Below are 18,892 nucleotides of genomic sequence, written 5' to 3'. Positions count from 1 at the left end.
AGTCACCGGTCAAAGAGTAACAGGGATTTTTTTTTTTTTTTTTTGTATGGTCAGAAATGAAAACCAACAGATTTCCAAGTAAACGTGTGTTTTGAATTCTGAGATGTCATTCATCAACTTTTGTTTGTGAGGATGATGACTGATGATTCAATGACCTTTTGGTTGAGCTTGAAAATGTACAAAATGTTAACTAAAAACGTATCAAAGTTCTCAGTCTTACACTCCCCTCAGATAACATGTTCTGATTTGATACTATCATAAAATACATAAAATAAAATAAAATTGAATTGAATTATTGTATGTCCCAGATTCAGACTTAGTTATAAGATACCTGAAGTGTGAGCTTATGATCATGCTCAGTTGAGAAAAACAGGGTCAAGGAGGAAAATTAACCTTTTCATCATGTGATCTTAACTTCTTTAAATTGAATAGAATGAATGCTTTCTAGTGCCTGTGACACTCTCAAATTATATTTAACAAATTTTTTAATTATTGCGCTCAGTCATATTGTATTGATTAAGTTAGTGCATGTGATGGGACAGATGGTCATAACAAACCCATGACTACTGGTCATGTGTTACAGAAAAAATAGCTTTCCTTGTAGCTGCCATGGGGCCAACCTGAACAAACTGAAACAGAAGTTGTGGCCCCAGAGACATTTCAATTTGCTCTGTGAACATCCTGTTGTTGCCTTCTCACACCAACTCAAACTACAAGATGAGAGCACCGGATCAGAAAGTCATGCTGAATATTTGTTGATTCTCATGTTTAGCTCTTGGTGTGGAACAACTAGTGCAACAAGTTTGCAAACCTTCACCATCAACAATAGAAAAAGGTGGCATCTCATCACAGAAATAAAAAGCTGTTGAAGTGGTTTCAATGGTTTCAAAACCCCTAAAATCTTGAATTGAAATATGGAACTTAGCTTCAGTGTGCCATTAACCACAAAGCATATCCTTTTAGCCAAACTTATGCATGACTTGATTCCCAGATACACTCAGAAAACCAAACAATCTGATCTGTGGAACAGCATTCCTCCACAAAGGGACTGTACAATAGAGCTGCACTCCCTCCCCCCAGGCAGCCTAGTCAACTATTAAAAGGTGGAGAACAAAGACACTCTTATTCCTTCGAGATGCGCTCTGTTAAAATGAGAACTGTGCCTTTCTACAAGGATCAAAATCCTGCCTGGCTGTACACTGTGCTTAGGACCGATAGGCAAATTAAGGGATGAACTATCTAAATTTGCCTTCTTAACAAGCCAAGGAACAACCATTTCCATTAATCCAAACTGAGGGAATTACATGAAGAGCCTGCATGTGAATGAGTTCAGCACACACTGGTGGGAGTCATGAGAAGCACATGGCTTGCTTTGCATAAAGAGGGTCAGTTTGATAATGCAACATACAGTGTCTGTTGAAATGGCGACCTCTAGAGAACAAATAGTCATGTTACTTTGTATTCACTATGTTCAGTTGCTTCTTTACATTCTGCAAACTGCAACCCCAATTTAATGTGTAAGTTTGTTACAAAATTAGATATCATTGAAAAAAAACCTTTTTATCCTTTAAAATGAATCAAACTGTTTCATGAGGCTGAGAGAGGACTTTGTTTTTCAGGAAAGGCTTATTCAGTAACAATCATTTCAAGCTGATTTTTATTTTTCTAAATTGTTATTTTGTAGTTTAGAAGTAAGAGAAGTAGTAGTAGAAATTAATTTTTTTGGAAGAACGATATAACCAGATTAACATGTAAGGGCAAAAGAAAAGTCCGGATCTTGTAATGCGCACCTCCTGGCCCTGTGTATTGTAGCCTATATGTACAAGGTCACATCCAAGGTCCATTAAGTGCACAAGTTGGGTTATTTATCCAACCAGAGATCCTTAAACCAACCTCTGGCCTACTTCTGGGATTATACTTGGACCCAGGTTTGCACCAGTTTATCATAATTTGAGTGGGAACATTTTTATTGAGGGATATTTACTATATGAATGCAGTATGAATTCAAATAACCATGTTCCTCTCTAAACTACACCAAGACAAGATTAGGTCATGGTACAGGACTTCATTAACTATCAGGATGCCACTAATTCTTATAAAAATGAGTTGCAATTAATCAGATTAGAGTATATAATTAGAGTATAAGAATCAAAAGGGAAAAAGGGGCAGTTCAATTATTTGGCAAAATAAGTAAACAAATTGATATGGTTAACAGCAATTGCAATAAGGAAATTAATAAATAAAGTTAGGTGAAAAATCTATTTAGAGGGGATCAGATAGTCCATTTGCTAGATTTATTTGGCTGCAATAAATACTTTGGTACATGTATTGAGGTCTTACTCGGGAATAGTGAAGGTGTAGAGCTTTTCCACAAAGGTTAAAAGAAAAAAGCATTGCCAAATTTCATTAGACCTCTTAAAGTAAATTGAATATGATCCAGGACAGTGAAGAGTATTACATCACATTGAAATCATTCATTGTATGAGATCACATCACCTTATTCATCTATCAGAATATTTCATGTAAAGAATTCGGCTCAAACTCTCAGTAACATTAGATACAGTTGAACTCAAAGGGACACATACTGTGTATATGGGACACTCAGGACATAGAGGTTATTACCACTGTAAATATAGCTACAGGCCTGTGGTCCATGTAATGAAAAGAATGACAGAATAAACGTTATATTTATAGCCCATACAGAAATAAGAGTGTGTTTATTGAGAAAAAAAAATGGTGCTCAAGAGAACTATAAAGGGAAAACAATATAATATTCTTTCCTTAATTTATTCATGCATACTGTAACAAGGGCTGTTAGAAATTAGTAGGCTACTTTTACATCTGGTACTTGTGTATATTTCTGTACTTTAGTAAACATGTTTGGGTAAGCCTGTCTTTCACAAATGCATCCTTTCAAAACGTTCTAACATGTGATCACCGGTTTACATACTGTGCAGTATAGCCGAGTTAAAACACAGCACTGAAACCATGAACCTGATTACAAGAAGGTATTTTCTCCACTTGGAGCCTTCTGCAGCGTCCTCCCTCGGTGTCTTTACGCCTGTGATCACGTGTCAGAAGCTACGATTCGCTGAAGTTGGGTGCTGTTGAAAAAGTTTGACAAGACCGAGGAGCCTCGAAAAAGCTGCAGAAAGTCCAAGGAACGAAGACACACAATTTATCGATCTTGAAAAACGGCGGAGAAACAATGGAATCTGTCGCCCAGGTAAAGGCGCAGACATGAAAAGTCTGAACAGTTAATGGCGTATGATGAATGGCAGCCTCACGGTCTATTTCTCATGTTATACCTTCATTTTTCTGTAGAAAGTGCTGTCTTCTGGATTTAGTTTCGACTGGGGACCCCTGAAGGAGCCTTTGGCATTTATCCGTTTGCTGGAATGGGTACGTTTTTCTATAACTTTTTACCATATGGCCAATGGCGGGGTGTGTGTGTGTGTTTTTTTTTTTTTTTTTTTTAAGAAAGGCAGCTGTCCATCCTTGATAGCAGAGATACTTTTCAAATTGATTATGTTGTTTGTCTTGTGACCCACTGCACGCCGAGAGTAGCCATGCAGCTCATCATTTGAACCGTAACACCGGTTCAAATGTGGTATGCATTTACTCACGAGAGGATTTTCAGTTTATATGAAGCACAGTACAGATGTCAGCCCACTGGGTAACAACTGCAATAACTCATACAGAAAGCTAATGTGTTCAACGTTCAATGTGGCACTTAATAAAGTAACACATCAAGGCACATGTCTCCTAAAAAATTCTGCCGTTTATGATCGGTATAAACTCGACCCCTGATGAAATACAAGCATGAGTAACAAATAAGTTTCTCAATAAATCATTTCCGTGTGTTAAAATGTTTACAGCTCTGGTAGCTGTCACGCCTACTTTTAGCCAATATAGTAATAATAATAATAATAATAATAATAATAATATCTATGCTGGTAGTAAAGACCTCATGCTTCATAGCATTCGGTTACTTAATATGTTTACGGTCAATTTATAAATATTCTGCCATACATGTACCCGGTTAATGTTGAACAACGTGGAGTAAGATTTGAAAGTATGTGCGATTGTGTTCATTCACGAATTCAACGTGTCAAAAACAGTACAAGTATTTGCCTATTGGTGACTCTGTTATCGATCAGTCAAACTGTTCACGGTGGCGAGGCTGACGTTAACACCGTTATCCAAGGATGGGTACATACCCCTGAAGGAGTTGGTATACCACCAGAGATCGGTACATGGCGCCTTATAGAGAAGGAGGGGCGTACAACGGTACATACCGCTTTCCACGCAGTGACATACCAGCAGCCAATTTGTGATCTATCAGGCTTGTCAGTTTTGGGGCTCTAACAGCAAAGGCCCGATCACCTTTGGTCACTGGCTGAGACCTCGGATAACCAGCAGAGCCCCAGCCCTTGGTAAGCATCCAACCACATATTGTACTATAATATAATACAGTATGTTAGCCTTTGCCAGCATGTTAGTGTTGTGGTTTGTGATTTCACCTTTTGGATAAAGCATTGCATTCTCGCTACGTAGTCTTAGCTGCAGTGTTACTCTCAACTCTGTACCACATTCACAGTGATGGATGGCATCCTGTGATTAAGACTTCCTGTCAAGTGTTATGTTGAAACAAAAAGAGAAGTACGCGTGCGCATGCGTGTGATGGTTTGACGAGCCCTCGATACTGCACATCCTCATTTGCCAATGGCTTTTCTTCTTATCTTGTGTTTATGGCTGCAGGTGTTCTCCATATTTGCCTTTGCTACAACCACAGGTTACAGAGGCACAACCAGCATCAACGTCCAGTGCCATCAAGGTCCCATTCAAGAAATACATGCAAACTTTTACTACCCATTCAGGTGTGTGTTCAAGCAAATGTAAATACTCTCACACCTTTTTACAGGTAGTAACCAGCTCACTGGAAAGCGTGCTTACTTTTAGGATGATCAGAATTAAAGATGTTTTCTCTTTTTGCACACAGCTTGATGGTGGAGTCCTACAATGTCCCTGACTGTATAGTCAATAAGACCACCACCACTCTTTACTACCTAACTGGAGACTATGCATCCTCTGCGCAGTTTTACGTCTGTATCGGAGTGTTGGCTTTCCTCTACAGCACTGCCACACTTGTCCTCTATCTGTGCTACCAGCACTTCTACAAAGAATCTAGTCGTGGCCCAGTTGTGGTATGTTTGTCTGGATTCTCTACATTTTTCAGTTGTTTTGGCGAAATGTGTTTGCTTATCTAGGCCCTCCTACAAGAGATGGATTGAGATAACTCTTCACAATGTGCAATTCAAAGAAAATTTCAAGCAAGACAGTGTCGTATGTTGGTTTTTAGTGACTGGATCTAGTTTTATCTGTGCAGACAATGTTCATATTTTTATATTCAGCTGCTGGATTCGAAGTTCACTCCATGTCCAGCTGGAGGTCAGAGAAAGTGCATCTAACGGAGTTGTGTAAATGAAACAGTGGGAAGGGTGTGGTTTTCCAGCAGCAAAAGCACATACTGCACTAAATAGTCTCTGTTCAAAAAAGTCCCTTGAGTGAAGTTACCACTGATGTCTGTTTGTTGGTTTTATATCAGGCTGGGGGAAAAAAAATCAAAACATCATAGTATCGTGATATTTTGAGTAGCAATATTGTATTTATACATGGATGCCAAATATATTTATTATCTTTATTTAATGAATAAATAAATACAATTTGTCAGTTGCATGCAGCAACAGACAGGTTTTTATGACGGGGTTGGACAGTCTGTCTGCTTGACAATCCTATTTCCCTGCAATGAAAATGATTGATGTTAGATAAATGGAATGAAAACTTTATTTTGTTGTATAAAACAGACTATTCCAAAGTTTTCCTTTCTTTGGTGACATAATTTGCAGTTTAAAAAAGGGTATTAAATTGCAATATATAGCAATATGCAGTATGTTTTTGCAATACTTTACATATTGCAAAATGTTTAAAATCACAATAATATTGTATTGTGACAAAAGTGTTGTGATAATATTGTATTGTGGGGCTTCTGGTGATTCCCCTCCGCAATGTTATACTGATTATTATTATTTGCTGCTCTGTAAGGACCTGTTGGTGACGGGGGCCTTGGCTTTCCTGTGGTTGGCATCATCCTCTGCTTGGGCTAAAGGCTTGTCTGACATTAAGTGGGCTACCAGTCCTGCAACCATTCTGCATTTTCTTAGTGTTTGCAAGGAAGACAACAAGTGCACCGCGGGGGCCATGCCTCACATGGGCCGACTAAATGCTTCTGTGGTAAGCTTTGTTAAATAGTTTATTTTAAAAATGTTTTAAAAACTTGTGTGTACAACTACCGTGTCTCAACTGAGACATTTGTCTTGTGTTTTGGCAGATCTTTGGTTTTCTTAACCTTATCCTGTGGGGTGGCAACTGCTGGTTTATTTACAAGGAAACGCCTTTCCACAAGTCAGCCAACCAGCCTGCAGATGAGATAGGGGTAGTTGGGCCATCTTAACTGCACAGCTTCCTCCTTTCAAAGTTGTCTAGCCTGTAGTGTCATTGAAAGAGTAATTTTGGTAATGACTGTAAAAGCTTTACAGCATTTGAGGTACAGTAAACCTTTCTAAAACTAATTGCTTTTTTTTCAGGATTAATTTGATATCTGGGCTGTATTATTTCAAACATGTCAGAAGGTACTAAAACTAAGAAGTGTTGTCATAATTGATGCTCTTGTGTACGTGTTTGACCATATTTCTACCCAGTGATCCAAAATTAAGTGTCCCGTATTTCAAATGGTTTTGCAGATGCACCATATTTCTGTGCTATACATCATTTCTGACATCATATTTCCTTTAAAAACTCAGGGCTAGAGTGTATGAATTACAAGATACCGAAGTATTTTATACTTGAAGTGCATTTATTGTTTACACAAGTGTAGATTGTAGACAAAACAAAATTTCAGCCCAATACTAAGAGGACACCAAAATGTGCTTAAAAAACATTCTACATAGTAGTCCATTTGTAAAGATGATTCAGTCGCCAATGTGAGATTATATATAAAATGAGTAAAAGCAATTTTATTTCATCTTTTTGTGAAGTTATGCCTTATCATCTCAATATGTCAGGCTAGTTTAGATTAATGGCTGAATATTATGTTGAATGTGGTGCTTTAGAACATGTTAGCTCTTTCTGAGTTCTACATATAAAACTATTAAACCTGAATTTGCAGATGTTTCCCCTAACACAAAATTACTTTTTGTCTTTATCCTGCATCTTTAAAATGTTTAAATTAAGGAATTTGTAAGAAAACTCCCCACCAACAACGGTGCAGTAATTAAGTACCATTTTACTGTTTATTTGTGTAACTAAATGTTAGTTGCTTTTTTTTATTATTATTATTATTATTAAACATTTGATTGACTAACCTATTCCTAAATAAGTGCATCCCTTTTTTCTAGCTTTTGCCTGGCTTCTACCTCCTCTTTGTTATAAGGGAATGCAAGCTGTTTTTCATTTCTGGCATTGTTGTGATTTCCACTTTTATATTTTGATTCACAGTTTCTCACTTAATCCACTGCTGTGTTGATTAAAAAAAAAACTTTCACAGATGAGACTGGGATTCATTTCACTATCCAAAAAGATATTGTGTAGACATGAAATACTGTGCACCATTAAAAAGACCTGGGTGTGTTGTTATGTCTGATTTTATGCCTGATTCTTTCAATGGTAACACACATACTGTACATAATATGTTAGTCAAACAGGTGAACCATGAGTTCACGCCATAGTTAGTGTCTGAAGGTTTTAAGAGCTGAAGTGTCACTTTTATTAAAATCTGCTGATTTAGGCATTTAGCAAGTGAGTTCCAGTAACATGCCGTGCAGTTTGACACTCAAATATATCTTGTTACACTAACCTCCTGAGCTTTATTAGTAAAGTAAAATTGTATTGTAAACTCACAATGTTGTGGCATGTCAGTAAGTCAGATGGAAAAATCACCTCTTTACTTATCTGTTGTTCTTGTTGCTGTACTCACAATGTAATCTAAATCTCTTTTATGTCTTTATTATTATTAACTGAATATCTTAGTATTGTTGCTCAGACAAAAAACAGTTTGCCCACATTCTCCATCTTTGAATGGTATGTGTTAGCTTCTTTACAGTAGGCCTATTTTTTAATAACTTTTTGGTCTCCATTAATGATAGTCATACTAATTAAAAAAACAATCATTAATTGCAACCCTGTTGATGGAAAGGGTACAGCCCTTTTCAAAAATAGGCTGGTTCACACCACCCTGACCATACTCCTGGATGTCCAGCAAGGACAACTAAAAATATTTTATCAAATTTGGTTCGTCTTTTCACTATTCTCGCCTTTATTGCATTTGATCTGCCAATATTTTGATTGTTGATTCATCTGCAGTAAAAAGGACACACCTTGTTCTGCTAACTGTGCAATGCAACTTTTATTTCACTTCAGGCACAAACTTGGAAATCTCTCCTTTGTTTTATTTATATATATATATAACATATATATATAATAAATTTAAACAACGGTAATCTTCAAATCTGTATATTAATGTTAAAAAACTCATCTATTCCCCGAGCCGTCACGTGACCACACCGTCATACGTGGATGACTATGGGTTGAGCGCGGCCACGAGGTTACGCGTGAACTGGCGTTACCGTCTCATGAGCGCGCGAGAGCAGCAATGGCCGCTTTGGATCGGCGAAATCCTAATCTCGACGATTTTGTCGGATTAAATTGGAGTTGCTGGGTGGACAGGGTGAATGTTTCATCGTCTGACGGTGAGTCGCCCTCCCCTGCCCCACACCCGATACTCATCATGATATAATGTCAAGTGTCCTGCGATTTATTTTTTTTGTTCCATATCCACACCGAGCGGCAGAAACCGCAACCCAAACAAAAGACCCGCTGGGTCCTAGTGCAGTGAGGGTTTGCTAATAAGTGGCAACAAATAAAAAACAAATTTAAGTTATTGTTTGTCAGACCACAACCAAGTAATGCAGCGAAAACACCATGTGGTAAACACCGTGCTCACGGTAGATGGATTCACCATTAATGTCGGCCTGTCCGACGCTGTTACACCAAAACAACAACACTAAATCAATTGAGGATTTGTCCAGTGTGCTAAGCCAACAGCTAAATTGACTCTCCTGCTTCCGACTGGACCAGATAACGAGGAAGAAGCTGGCATGATGCATTATAGCAGAGGTTTCAACTGAATCGCCTTTTAATTGATGTGTACAACCCTATCAAATCAACTGCACGGATTGGTGTGACAGACGTTTTCCTCAACTGTGACGTAGTAGGGTTGTGAGCCTTGCAGGTACCCGTGATGTGAGATGACGTGAGCAGGAAGTACGTATACGTCACGTTGTAGTTGCTGTGCTGAACTGAGACGCGATGAGGATGTACTGCAGCACGACCACAAATAAAGTTCTGTCCATAAGTTAGTTGGGTCGTCAAGCCTCCATAATATAACACGGTGTCAGAAGTTAAAGTGTAATAAGAGCATGGCGCAGTTTCAACCTCCACCGAGCCTGAGTTTGCAAGGTGATCTTGCAGAAAGTTGGAGAAACTGGATTCAGCTCTTCAGCATCGCGGAAACGTCCGAGAAAGTGCAGTGTGCAATAAAACTATGTAAGACTGTTGACTTTGAGGACGACGAAAGAGACATGATAGACGTGCTGAAGAGGAATTTCCAGGATTATTTTGGGCCCAGTAAAAACATACTTTACATCAGGCACATGTTCTTCACTCGAACCCAGAAACAGTCAGAAACTTGATGCCTATGCCACAGACCTGAAAAACAAAGCTAAGGACTGTGAATTCGGACTGTTTCATGACTCCCTGGTACCCAACAGAATAGTATGTGGCATAACTAACGACCAAGTGAGAGGCAGACTGTTAAGAGAAGCAGATCTGACACTCGAAAAAGATATTGATATTTACCGTGCAAGTGAGAGTCCATGCAGTGGAGCAAAGTGAGTGAAAATGACATTTACTTCGGTACAGTCAAGGTGGAGCATGAAAAACACATCAGTGATGGAGGCTGCGGAGACTAAAACTGAGGAAGAAAAATGAATTTAGAGACTGAAAATAAATAACGTGATGACATTTAAACTGGACACAGGTACATACTGCAATCTAATGTCAGTTAAAACATTTAATGCACTTGATGTTCGAGGCCGGCTTAGAGCAAGCAAAACAAAACTCTTTGCGTTCCTTTGGCCGTAAAATAAGCTGCACTGGGCAAGAGAACACTGACATGTGAACATAAGGGCCAAAAGCACAGCATTGAGTTTGAAATTATACAAGAAGATGTTCCAGCTTTACTGGGAGATGATAGAGGATCTGGAAGGTGTTGTGAACATCACTGACGACTTGCTTGTATGGGGAGACTCCAAAGAGGGGCATGACCACAGGCTGAAAAAGTTGTTAGACAGAGTAAGGGAATACAACCTGAAACTTAACAAAAACAAGTGTTTCATCAGGACAAACGAAATAAAGTACATTGGACACACCTCCACCACAGAACAAACAGGAGCTGCTGAGATTCATGGGTATGACTTGTGGCAAGATACTGGATTTTGCGAAGTTCATTCCTAACTTTGTCAGACATCGTGCTCCATTAAAGCTTGAAGGAGACACAGAAGAGGCGTTTTGAGCAACTGAAACAGCTTGTTGCCAAAGCTCCAACTTTGAAGTTTTATGATGTCAAAAAACCCAACCACACTCTCAGTTGATGCAAGTTCAGAAGGTATCGGAGCTGTCGTATTGCAGGATGGACATCCAGTAGCATATCGGTCAAGAGCACTCACTGACTGTCAGCGCAGGTACGCACAGATTGACAAAGAGCTGCTCGCTATTGTCTATGGTTGTGAAAAATGTCATCAATATGTTTATGGAAAATACATCCATGTTGAGAGTGACCAGAAGCCGCTAGAAAGCGTCTTTAAAAAAAAAACCTTTGCACCAAGCTCACATGAGACTGCACAGGATGCTCTAAAAACTGCAGAAATACAGCCTCAGAGTCACCTATAGGCCAGGCAAGGAATTACATATTGCATTCCTCAAAGAGCCGAAAGAAGATCTGCTGGAAAAAAAACCAGTTGAAAGTTAACATTGTTACATCCCAGCTACCCATTTCAGGGGAAAAGCTGCAAATGTTCAGAAAAACTACAGCAGAGGACCCTGAACTGCAGCTACTGAAAGACACTATGCTGTCATGATGGCCGAATGAGAGAAGTGCCGTTCCAAGAGACATTCATTGGACGTGGGAGAAAGTAGGGACCGACCTATTTCACTATAAAGGATCTGGGTTTCTGCTGTGCGTGGACTACTTTTTGAAGTTTCCTGAAATCACCAAGCTGAGAGACACCACCAGTAGCAGTGTTATAGTTGCCATGAAGTCGATCTTTGCCGGGCATGGCATTCCAGACGTTGTCATCTTGGATAATGGTCCTCAGTACGCCAGTGCTGAATTCAAGGGCTTTGCGGAAAGCTGGGAATTCAGACATACCACATCAAGTCCAGGTCACGGCCAGTCAAACGGACGGGCAGAAAGAACAGTACAGACTATTAAACATCTGCTGAAGAAGTCAGAGTGTAATAATGGTGACCCTTACATTTCGTTGTCGGAGTATCAAAACACACCTTTGGAAAGTGTAGGATTATCACCAGCACAGTTGCTAATGGGATGGCGGCTGAAAGGAAAACTGCCAACTTCAACTTCTCTGCTTACTCCAGAGGGAACTGCCCAGGTGACCAGACAGCTGAGGGAAAAGCGGGACAAGCAAAAACTCTACTTCAACAGACAAACGAAGAGACCGTCAGACCTGAAAGCAGCAGAGAATGTCGGGATGCAAAGAGGAGAGACATGGCAGCCAGCCGTGGTCCTGCACAAAAATGAACAGCCGCGTTCTTTTGTGGTTCGTACACCAGATGGGAGACTGTGCAGGAGAAACAGAAAGTATCTGAGGAAGACGGAAGAGAAAACCTTTCCATCTGCAGACGAACAAGACACTGACCTGAAGCCGAGGCAAACAAGCAACACACACACACACACACACACACACGAGCAGATGAGCAAATAGTTGTTGCAGACCAAAATGACACGACTCATGAACAACCTGAGACACTCTGATATGATACCAGATCTGGCAGACAAATAAGATTACCTGCTAGATACAGAGCGTAGGTTGAATGTATTCATGTGACATTTAAACATTGAGATGTTTGCAGTTGTTATGCTAAGGTAAACAACAAATCCTCATAAGAAAAAAACAAAAACAAAGCATGTTAAAAAGGGGGATGTGATGTATTAGGGTTGTGAGCCTTGCAGGTACCCGTGATGTGAGATGACGTAAGCAGGAAGTACGTATACGTCACGTTGTAGATGTTGTGCTGAGCTGAGATGCTATGAGGATGTACTGCAGCACAAGCACAAATAAAGTTCTGTTCAATAGTTAGTTGGGTCGTCAAGCCTCCATAATATAACAAGCAAAGCTGTTAAGATAAAGTAAAGTAAAGTAAACCTGTTTCTTGGAAGAAGCTACAGAAACTTCCCATCCCAAGATTTCATGCCGACTGTGTTTGCCTTGCCTGCAGCTGGGTCTAATGTTGAAGACAGCAAGAATGGGATGAGCCGCTCTGAGACCATGACCCTCAGGAAAGAAGGTGAGGACTGCTTCTCATGAAGCTCAATAAGTCTGAGTTCATTCAGTATCACCTCATCTCATTTCTTCTCTCTTTTGTATTCTTCTCTGCAGATATGCATATTTATGGCCACTGCCCAGCACATGATGATTTTTACCTGGTGGGGTGCAGCCACTGTGGTCAGGTGGTGAAACCTCAAGCCTTTGAGAAACACTGTGAAAGGTGGCATGGATCTGTCATGAAGATGTGTGGCCTGTCCCCAGCTGTGGCTCCTCAGCAGCGACCTTGTCCCAGCAGGTCTCCTTCAAATGTTTCGTCTTGTATAGAGAAGCAGAAGGATGGTAGATGCCATGAGGGCGCCGCCGTGTCCTCAGCAGTATTACCTGGCCACCAGCACAGGCCTGCTAAGGTCCACAAGGAGACAGTGAGGTACTGTTTATGGTTGGTGACTTGATAATTAGACGGGGAAAAGGCAATAATGCTGATTTCAAGAGATGCTCGAGTGAATTAATCAGCTTGTACTGAAGAACTCAGCCCCTTTTCAATCCTTATTTGCTGCTTTGTTGAAACAGTACCAGGAGGTGGGATAGCAATATGTTGATTAACTCTTGTGCAATGTGGTGCTGTTTATTTGTAACTTCAGTATGTCGCTGGTCGAGCTGGCAGAGCATCAGAGAACACAAAGAGTAACATCTTAAATACAGAATGCTGTGCAATCTGGTCCGAGTTACAAGAAACCCTTTTAGTTTTCTGTATTGTAGGAGTTGAATCAACATAAATTCTGTCCCATACTTGTAAGTCTATCTTGCATTAATCTGATAAGACAATTCAAAAGTTTACTTCTCTAACTGCTTTTGTAGTTTATCTTCAGTGAAGTTCCCCGAGGAAAACCCTGCCCTCCCAAACCACTTGTCCTCCACGCCTCACCCCAGGGTTCCTCCATGGCACTCGGCACCCCTGCCGCCGGGCGACAGTTCCTGCTCCACTTCTCTGTCAGAGAGACCCTCTGTCCAGAAGCCAACAGCTGGACAGCCCACTGAGTCTCACTGTCCTCAGCGAGGAATGAGAACCTACAGTCGGATTTACAAAAACATCAACAGTAAGCCTGCTGTTTATTCAGTTTCTGTTTCTTCCTGCCACATGTCTCGAAACTGGCAACGCTTGTCCATTTGGGGTTAGCTTAGGTATACTATACTGTATACAGCAGTATATGAATTATAATGTAATTTTGTGCAGTTTCCTTGCAGCCGGCATGGATCCTATTGACTGCCTGTGTCGTGCTGGTGCTGACTGACTTCTCTGTTTGCTTGTTTTTTCACACAGAGAAAGAATGTGAGCCGAATAAACACTGCAGAGTTCTGGATTCGGAAAGGAAGAAGCTGATCAGCCGGGAGCTTATATGCAATGTAAACTCTCAGTCTAGTGTCATGGCATTTTGCCCAAATTTATTACTGGTATCTTTAATGTTCTTCAATATTAAAGAAGACATGAGTCTTTTGTCGTGGAGGTTGCATTTTTTTCATTGTTTCATACATAAACATAGACGATTTGATCCTTTCCTTCAGATTAAATGTGAAATCCTACTCATCTCTTTTGTGCTGTTGTTTCTACACAGACTGATTCCATCCAGCAGCAGCAGAAAGCGTTGGGAAAGCATGAAACCACTGAACAGTCGGCAGCGGAGCAGAGAACAACCTCCGCAGGTCGAGATATGGAGCAGCTTCTTGTCAAATCAAAACACAAAGAGAAACATTTGGAAGCTTTTGAAGAGAAAATAACAACTCAGGGCAGTAAATACAACTTCAACAGTAACTGCCGCATTCTCAGGTATGAAATACAATTTTTCATATTAAAGTCAATTTGATTCACGTAGATATATCTGCAGATAATCGTCAGAGATGAAGCAGCAAAGTCCCAATGACATGAAAGAAACATGATTGCATTCTTACAGTGTTGTACAGTGATGCTGAGTAACGGCATGCTGTAGAGCTGCAGACCTGCTAATGTAATTCAGTCTACATGTAGGGTACAGTTAATCTGCCAGCCCTGCAACCAGCCTTTACTTGTGACTGTTTTATTTTGCACCGTTATACATATAAAACAAACAACCATTGCTTCGCTATGACGAAACAATAAAGAGAGAACTGACAGTGACAGATGGTGCCATCCCGATGTTAATGTGTTTCTGAGTATTTGTTTCTACACTAAGAGCCTGCTATTGATCTACTTGGTGCTCTTGCATAGTGCATCATTCTCATTTTGTAACATTTTTGCTGTCAAGCAGGTCCAGAAATCCATCAGCAAGCTTTCGAGAAGAGGAAAAGAACAGCACTGTGGAAGTGGACGTACACCCTCCATACCCTTTTAACCAGAACCTGCTGTTAAGTGAGGATAGTGAAGAAGATGAGCAGGAGGAAGCCACAGACCTGCCTGCTACACCCTGGCACCCCAAACCACTTGGGGTGAGGTCAGAAACATACAGAAGCACAGCAGCAAGTAGATTTGGATATTCAGACATATTAAAAAAGTATTTTTACTGCTGTTTTGAGAGAGGACATGTGATGTACGAATCTATAGAGTGAAATTAACAGGGACTTTCTCAGAATAGAAAAGTGGGTTGCTGCATTTATTTTGCATTTTCTTTTAAAGTCACTGTTGTCATGAGTAGAAATTCTTCCCTTTATAAAAACATTTCAGTGTGTCTGTATTTATAAAACATTGTTTCTGTTTTGCAGCTATGCACTTTTGGATGTCGCACACTGGGTTGCAGCATCTTCACATTTGACCGGCATTTGCACCACCTGCGGTTTGCCCTGAGTGCCATGCTGGAGCGCCACGTCGGCACAAACTTGTGGAAGTGAGTATCAACTACACGTAAGACACTGAGTCCACTGCAGGGCAATGTTCTGCAGCTGAACCTGGGTTCTGCACTGCAGAGATTGATATATCTACATATCTATCATAATCAAAGAAAATGAATCGAATCATGGTAATTCACTGGTAATCGTTTGGATAATAGAATTGTCAATTGTTGTTGTCTTTGTCTGTGCGTTAAAGTACAAAAAGTACAGGTCCACTTGTCTTTGATTTACTGTGGTCAGATTTGATCTGATCTCTTACAGAAATAAAACACGACAATGAGAGTAAGATTCATGGCATTGCTACGTTAAATTTTTTCGCTGTATTGACAGACACTCAAGATAAACCTTTAGCTTAAAGGCGGGAATTTCTGAGCTTAAGGAGTCAGTTGTTCATGCTCAGTCATATTCCATCACGGGATGTTAGCCAATATTTTGAGGATTCAGTCACTGGATGATCTATCTCATAATAAACCAGAAGTTTAGATATAGGTGAATCTGCATTGTAGATTTGTTTTCACCTCATTTGTATGAAATGCCGACTCTTCACCAGCTTCATGTTTTTCTGTGAACTCCCAGGAAAATGCCACAAGTGTCATCAGGTCTCCGGTCACGTCATGTCACCTCTTCAACCGTAGGATCACCTGTCAGGACTAGAGATAGATCCTCCAAATCCACTGACTCCCTTGGCCTTGAGTCTACCTCATTTGGACAATTGGAAACCAAAAGTAGTCAGCAGAACTCTCACAGTACCAAACCGCCTTATTGCACCACTTCAGTGAGCCTCGGGTCTTACAGACAGCGCAACCCTGTCGGGCGAGCCAACAAGGCTCAGCTGAGGGAGGTGGCGCTTATGCACGATGGAAGCGCAGCACAGAAAGCTGCCAAGCTGTTACACAGCGGTAAGGACAAATCGTCCAGATACATCAGGGATCCTCCCCTCCATGAGAAGGGTCCGCCACACGTCGCCTCCTCTCAAGGACCAACCAGTGGAAAGAAGCCATGCCCTCCTCAGCCCCTGAAGCCCACAGAGAGGCAGCTGTCAGAATTGGAGAAGTGTTCCTCTTTACCTGCACCAACCCACCGCTCTCCCCGCAGCAGAGCAACGCCCCCGGGGGCTCAGCAGAAAGTGCTGGGCTATGACCACAGGGGTCTTGCCCAGAAGCGCAAAGGCAGCACTGAGTCACTGCTCCTCAACTCCTCATTGTCCAAAACCTCCAAATATACATGCTTGTCCTCCTCGTCCTGCTCCAGCCTCGTCTCCTGGAAAGGAGGGAATATCGAGGATGTGCTGTCTTGGGGCTTGGAAAAAAGATCGGACCCCTAAAGACCCTGTTGCTGTCTGCATTGTAAAATCATGCAATACGCTGCATACCATCAGTTTTCTCATGATGTGGATCGTCCCCTTTTAATTTTAGAAAAAAAAATGTGAATGGGACTGTATATTTCTACTTCTTAATTTGAACTTGATAGTGATTTTTTTTTTTTTTTTTTTTTTTTTTTTTAACAGCAGTAAACACATTTGTAAATGACAGTTATTGTTACCATCACATTTTTGCTGCCAATAAAGAGGCCAGCCTTAAAAAGCCCTCTTGGAGAAGAGCCTGCTGCAGTATACAGCTGCTGCCAACAACGGATGAGTATCTGAGTATCTGAGTATCTGAGTGTCTGAGTGTCTTGAGTGAGTGCGTGTGTGTGTGTGTGTGCGTGCGTGCGTGCGTGCGTGCGCGTGCGTGCGCGTGTGTGTGTGTGTGTATGGGTGGGCGGGTGGGTGGGTGGTTGTATGTTTTTGTGTATGCACATGCTTACATCTTTTTTTCCATCTTTATTTATCTTTGTGTTTTTATTCAAAGATTTCAGGAATAAATATTTGTATGTGAAAAAAAAAAAATCTATTTTTGTACATGACTAAATGTCTCAGTTAATTATCTGTGGGAGGACAAATATACCTCAGTCTGCTGACTAAGCTAACATTTTAAAGACATTTCATGGCAGAAGCATTCAACATTTCTGAACCTTTACTGTTTTCTGTTATTTCATAGTGGTTTTGTATGATGAATCATTAAAGATAGTTCAGTAAAATTGAAACTGTCAGTTTCCTTTTCATAAAATTATTAAAACTGATAAGTATTTACGATTTTCGGACACCAGGTGGTGCAGTAGAGGCCAAGTACTTGGCTGGAATAACCACAATTTACTTGTACACAGGGTGTCACTGTACACATATCTCGAGCTCAGGTATATAGGTAGGAAGGGGACTGTTGTCAAGTGTTTGTCCCCGGAAGTGAAAAACGTTTTTGAACCCTGTGGCACTAAAGGTTGTTAGTTGTGTCTTAAATTGAGTGTTGCTATATCGCTGAAAGGGGATATTCATGCACTGTGGAGACAATAAAGACAGATTGTAATTCTGCAAACAGGAACAGCCTGCAGATTCATCAGTCAACACAACGCACAGCAGGTCATGCAGTCGTATAGAAACTTCAAAAAGAAGCAAAGCTGTCATCCAGGTAAGTCCAGGGTTAGAGTAACAGACAGGTGTTCTGCTGTGTTTGGAAAATTCAGTCAGACAGATTTTTCCTGATTAACCAGGTACACCATTTTCTTTTCTTTTTTTTTTTAAAAGTGATACATTTCACGCATATTTCCTGCTTGTTGTTTTATTTATGATGTTGCAGTGAATGGACAGGCATCTAACATAATACATGTTTCCTGGGAAAATTATGCACTCAAGACACTATTTGATTTGTAATACAATGTGATTTGATTGGTTAATTCTGTGGTCTACTGGGGGGATAATTTGTTCCTACTTTAGATCACCACATTAAAAGTAGTTTCATAAGTAGACAATATGAAAAACATGATCTTACCCTATTTTCTTTCAACACTTCAAACAGTTGTATAAACAGAGGTGACATATTTTGAATAAACATGTCAATAATCTAATGATTATTATAGCTATAATGATTCAAAAGCAAGTAAATGTCAATATTTACTTACATTAGTGCACTACCTAATTTTACCAATAGGTGGTATTAAGTCGCCAGTGGTGCTCAGAAGAAGCAGCATGATGAACTCTTAGCCATTTAAATAAAATACTATACTATACTACACTATAATACTCGGCTTAAGTGGCAGGAAGTAAAAATGAACTGAGATATATTAAATCTGATAATCATTATAAACCATTATATCTAAGCTTATACATGAAAACCTCCATCTGTGTACCTGTGTTTTGCCATAAAGGGGTCTTAGGTAAAATTGAGATCTTCACTAATTAAGTAAATGCAAATAAGTATGTCTCAAGTATGGCAAAAGGGTAATTCTGTACAGCAGTTTTAAATATTAGACATAGT

At 40.2% G+C, this 18,892-nt stretch overlaps 2 protein-coding genes across 3 annotated transcripts; both read left to right on the top strand.

Moving 5' to 3' along the window:
- The first annotated feature begins 3,073 nt into the window (after nucleotides 1-3,073).
- Nucleotides 3,074-7,695, top strand: sypl2b (synaptophysin-like 2b). Its single transcript, XM_069141335.1, has 6 exons — nucleotides 3,074-3,226; nucleotides 3,325-3,402; nucleotides 4,762-4,880; nucleotides 5,003-5,207; nucleotides 6,106-6,294; nucleotides 6,392-7,695. The coding sequence occupies exons 1-6, from the start codon at nucleotides 3,209-3,211 to the stop codon at nucleotides 6,512-6,514; spliced, it is 732 nt and encodes a 243-aa protein (XP_068997436.1). The 5' UTR covers nucleotides 3,074-3,208; the 3' UTR covers nucleotides 6,515-7,695.
- Nucleotides 7,696-8,709: 1,014 nt separating this feature from the next.
- atxn7l2b (ataxin 7-like 2b) lies at nucleotides 8,710-17,293 on the top strand. 2 transcript variants are annotated; one of them, XM_069141406.1, is made up of 9 exons: nucleotides 8,710-8,807; nucleotides 12,634-12,702; nucleotides 12,795-13,110; nucleotides 13,614-13,780; nucleotides 14,005-14,087; nucleotides 14,297-14,508; nucleotides 14,966-15,143; nucleotides 15,417-15,538; nucleotides 16,119-17,293. In XM_069141406.1, the coding sequence occupies exons 1-9, from the start codon at nucleotides 8,711-8,713 to the stop codon at nucleotides 16,864-16,866; spliced, it is 1,992 nt and encodes a 663-aa protein (XP_068997507.1). In that variant the 5' UTR covers nucleotide 8,710; the 3' UTR covers nucleotides 16,867-17,293. The 2 variants fall into 2 exon arrangements, with proteins under 2 accessions (XP_068997507.1, XP_068997506.1); XM_069141405.1 differs by having other exon boundaries at nucleotides 13,542-13,780.
- Nucleotides 17,294-18,892: the final 1,599 nt, after the last annotated feature.

This window comes from Embiotoca jacksoni, unplaced genomic scaffold, assembly GCF_022577435.1.
Source record: "Embiotoca jacksoni isolate LCO1_2020_lvr unplaced genomic scaffold, fEmbJac1.0.p SCAF_9, whole genome shotgun sequence".
Classification (NCBI taxonomy): Eukaryota; Metazoa; Chordata; class Actinopteri; family Embiotocidae; genus Embiotoca; species Embiotoca jacksoni.
This window is presented reverse-complemented; position numbering and strand designations above follow the sequence as displayed.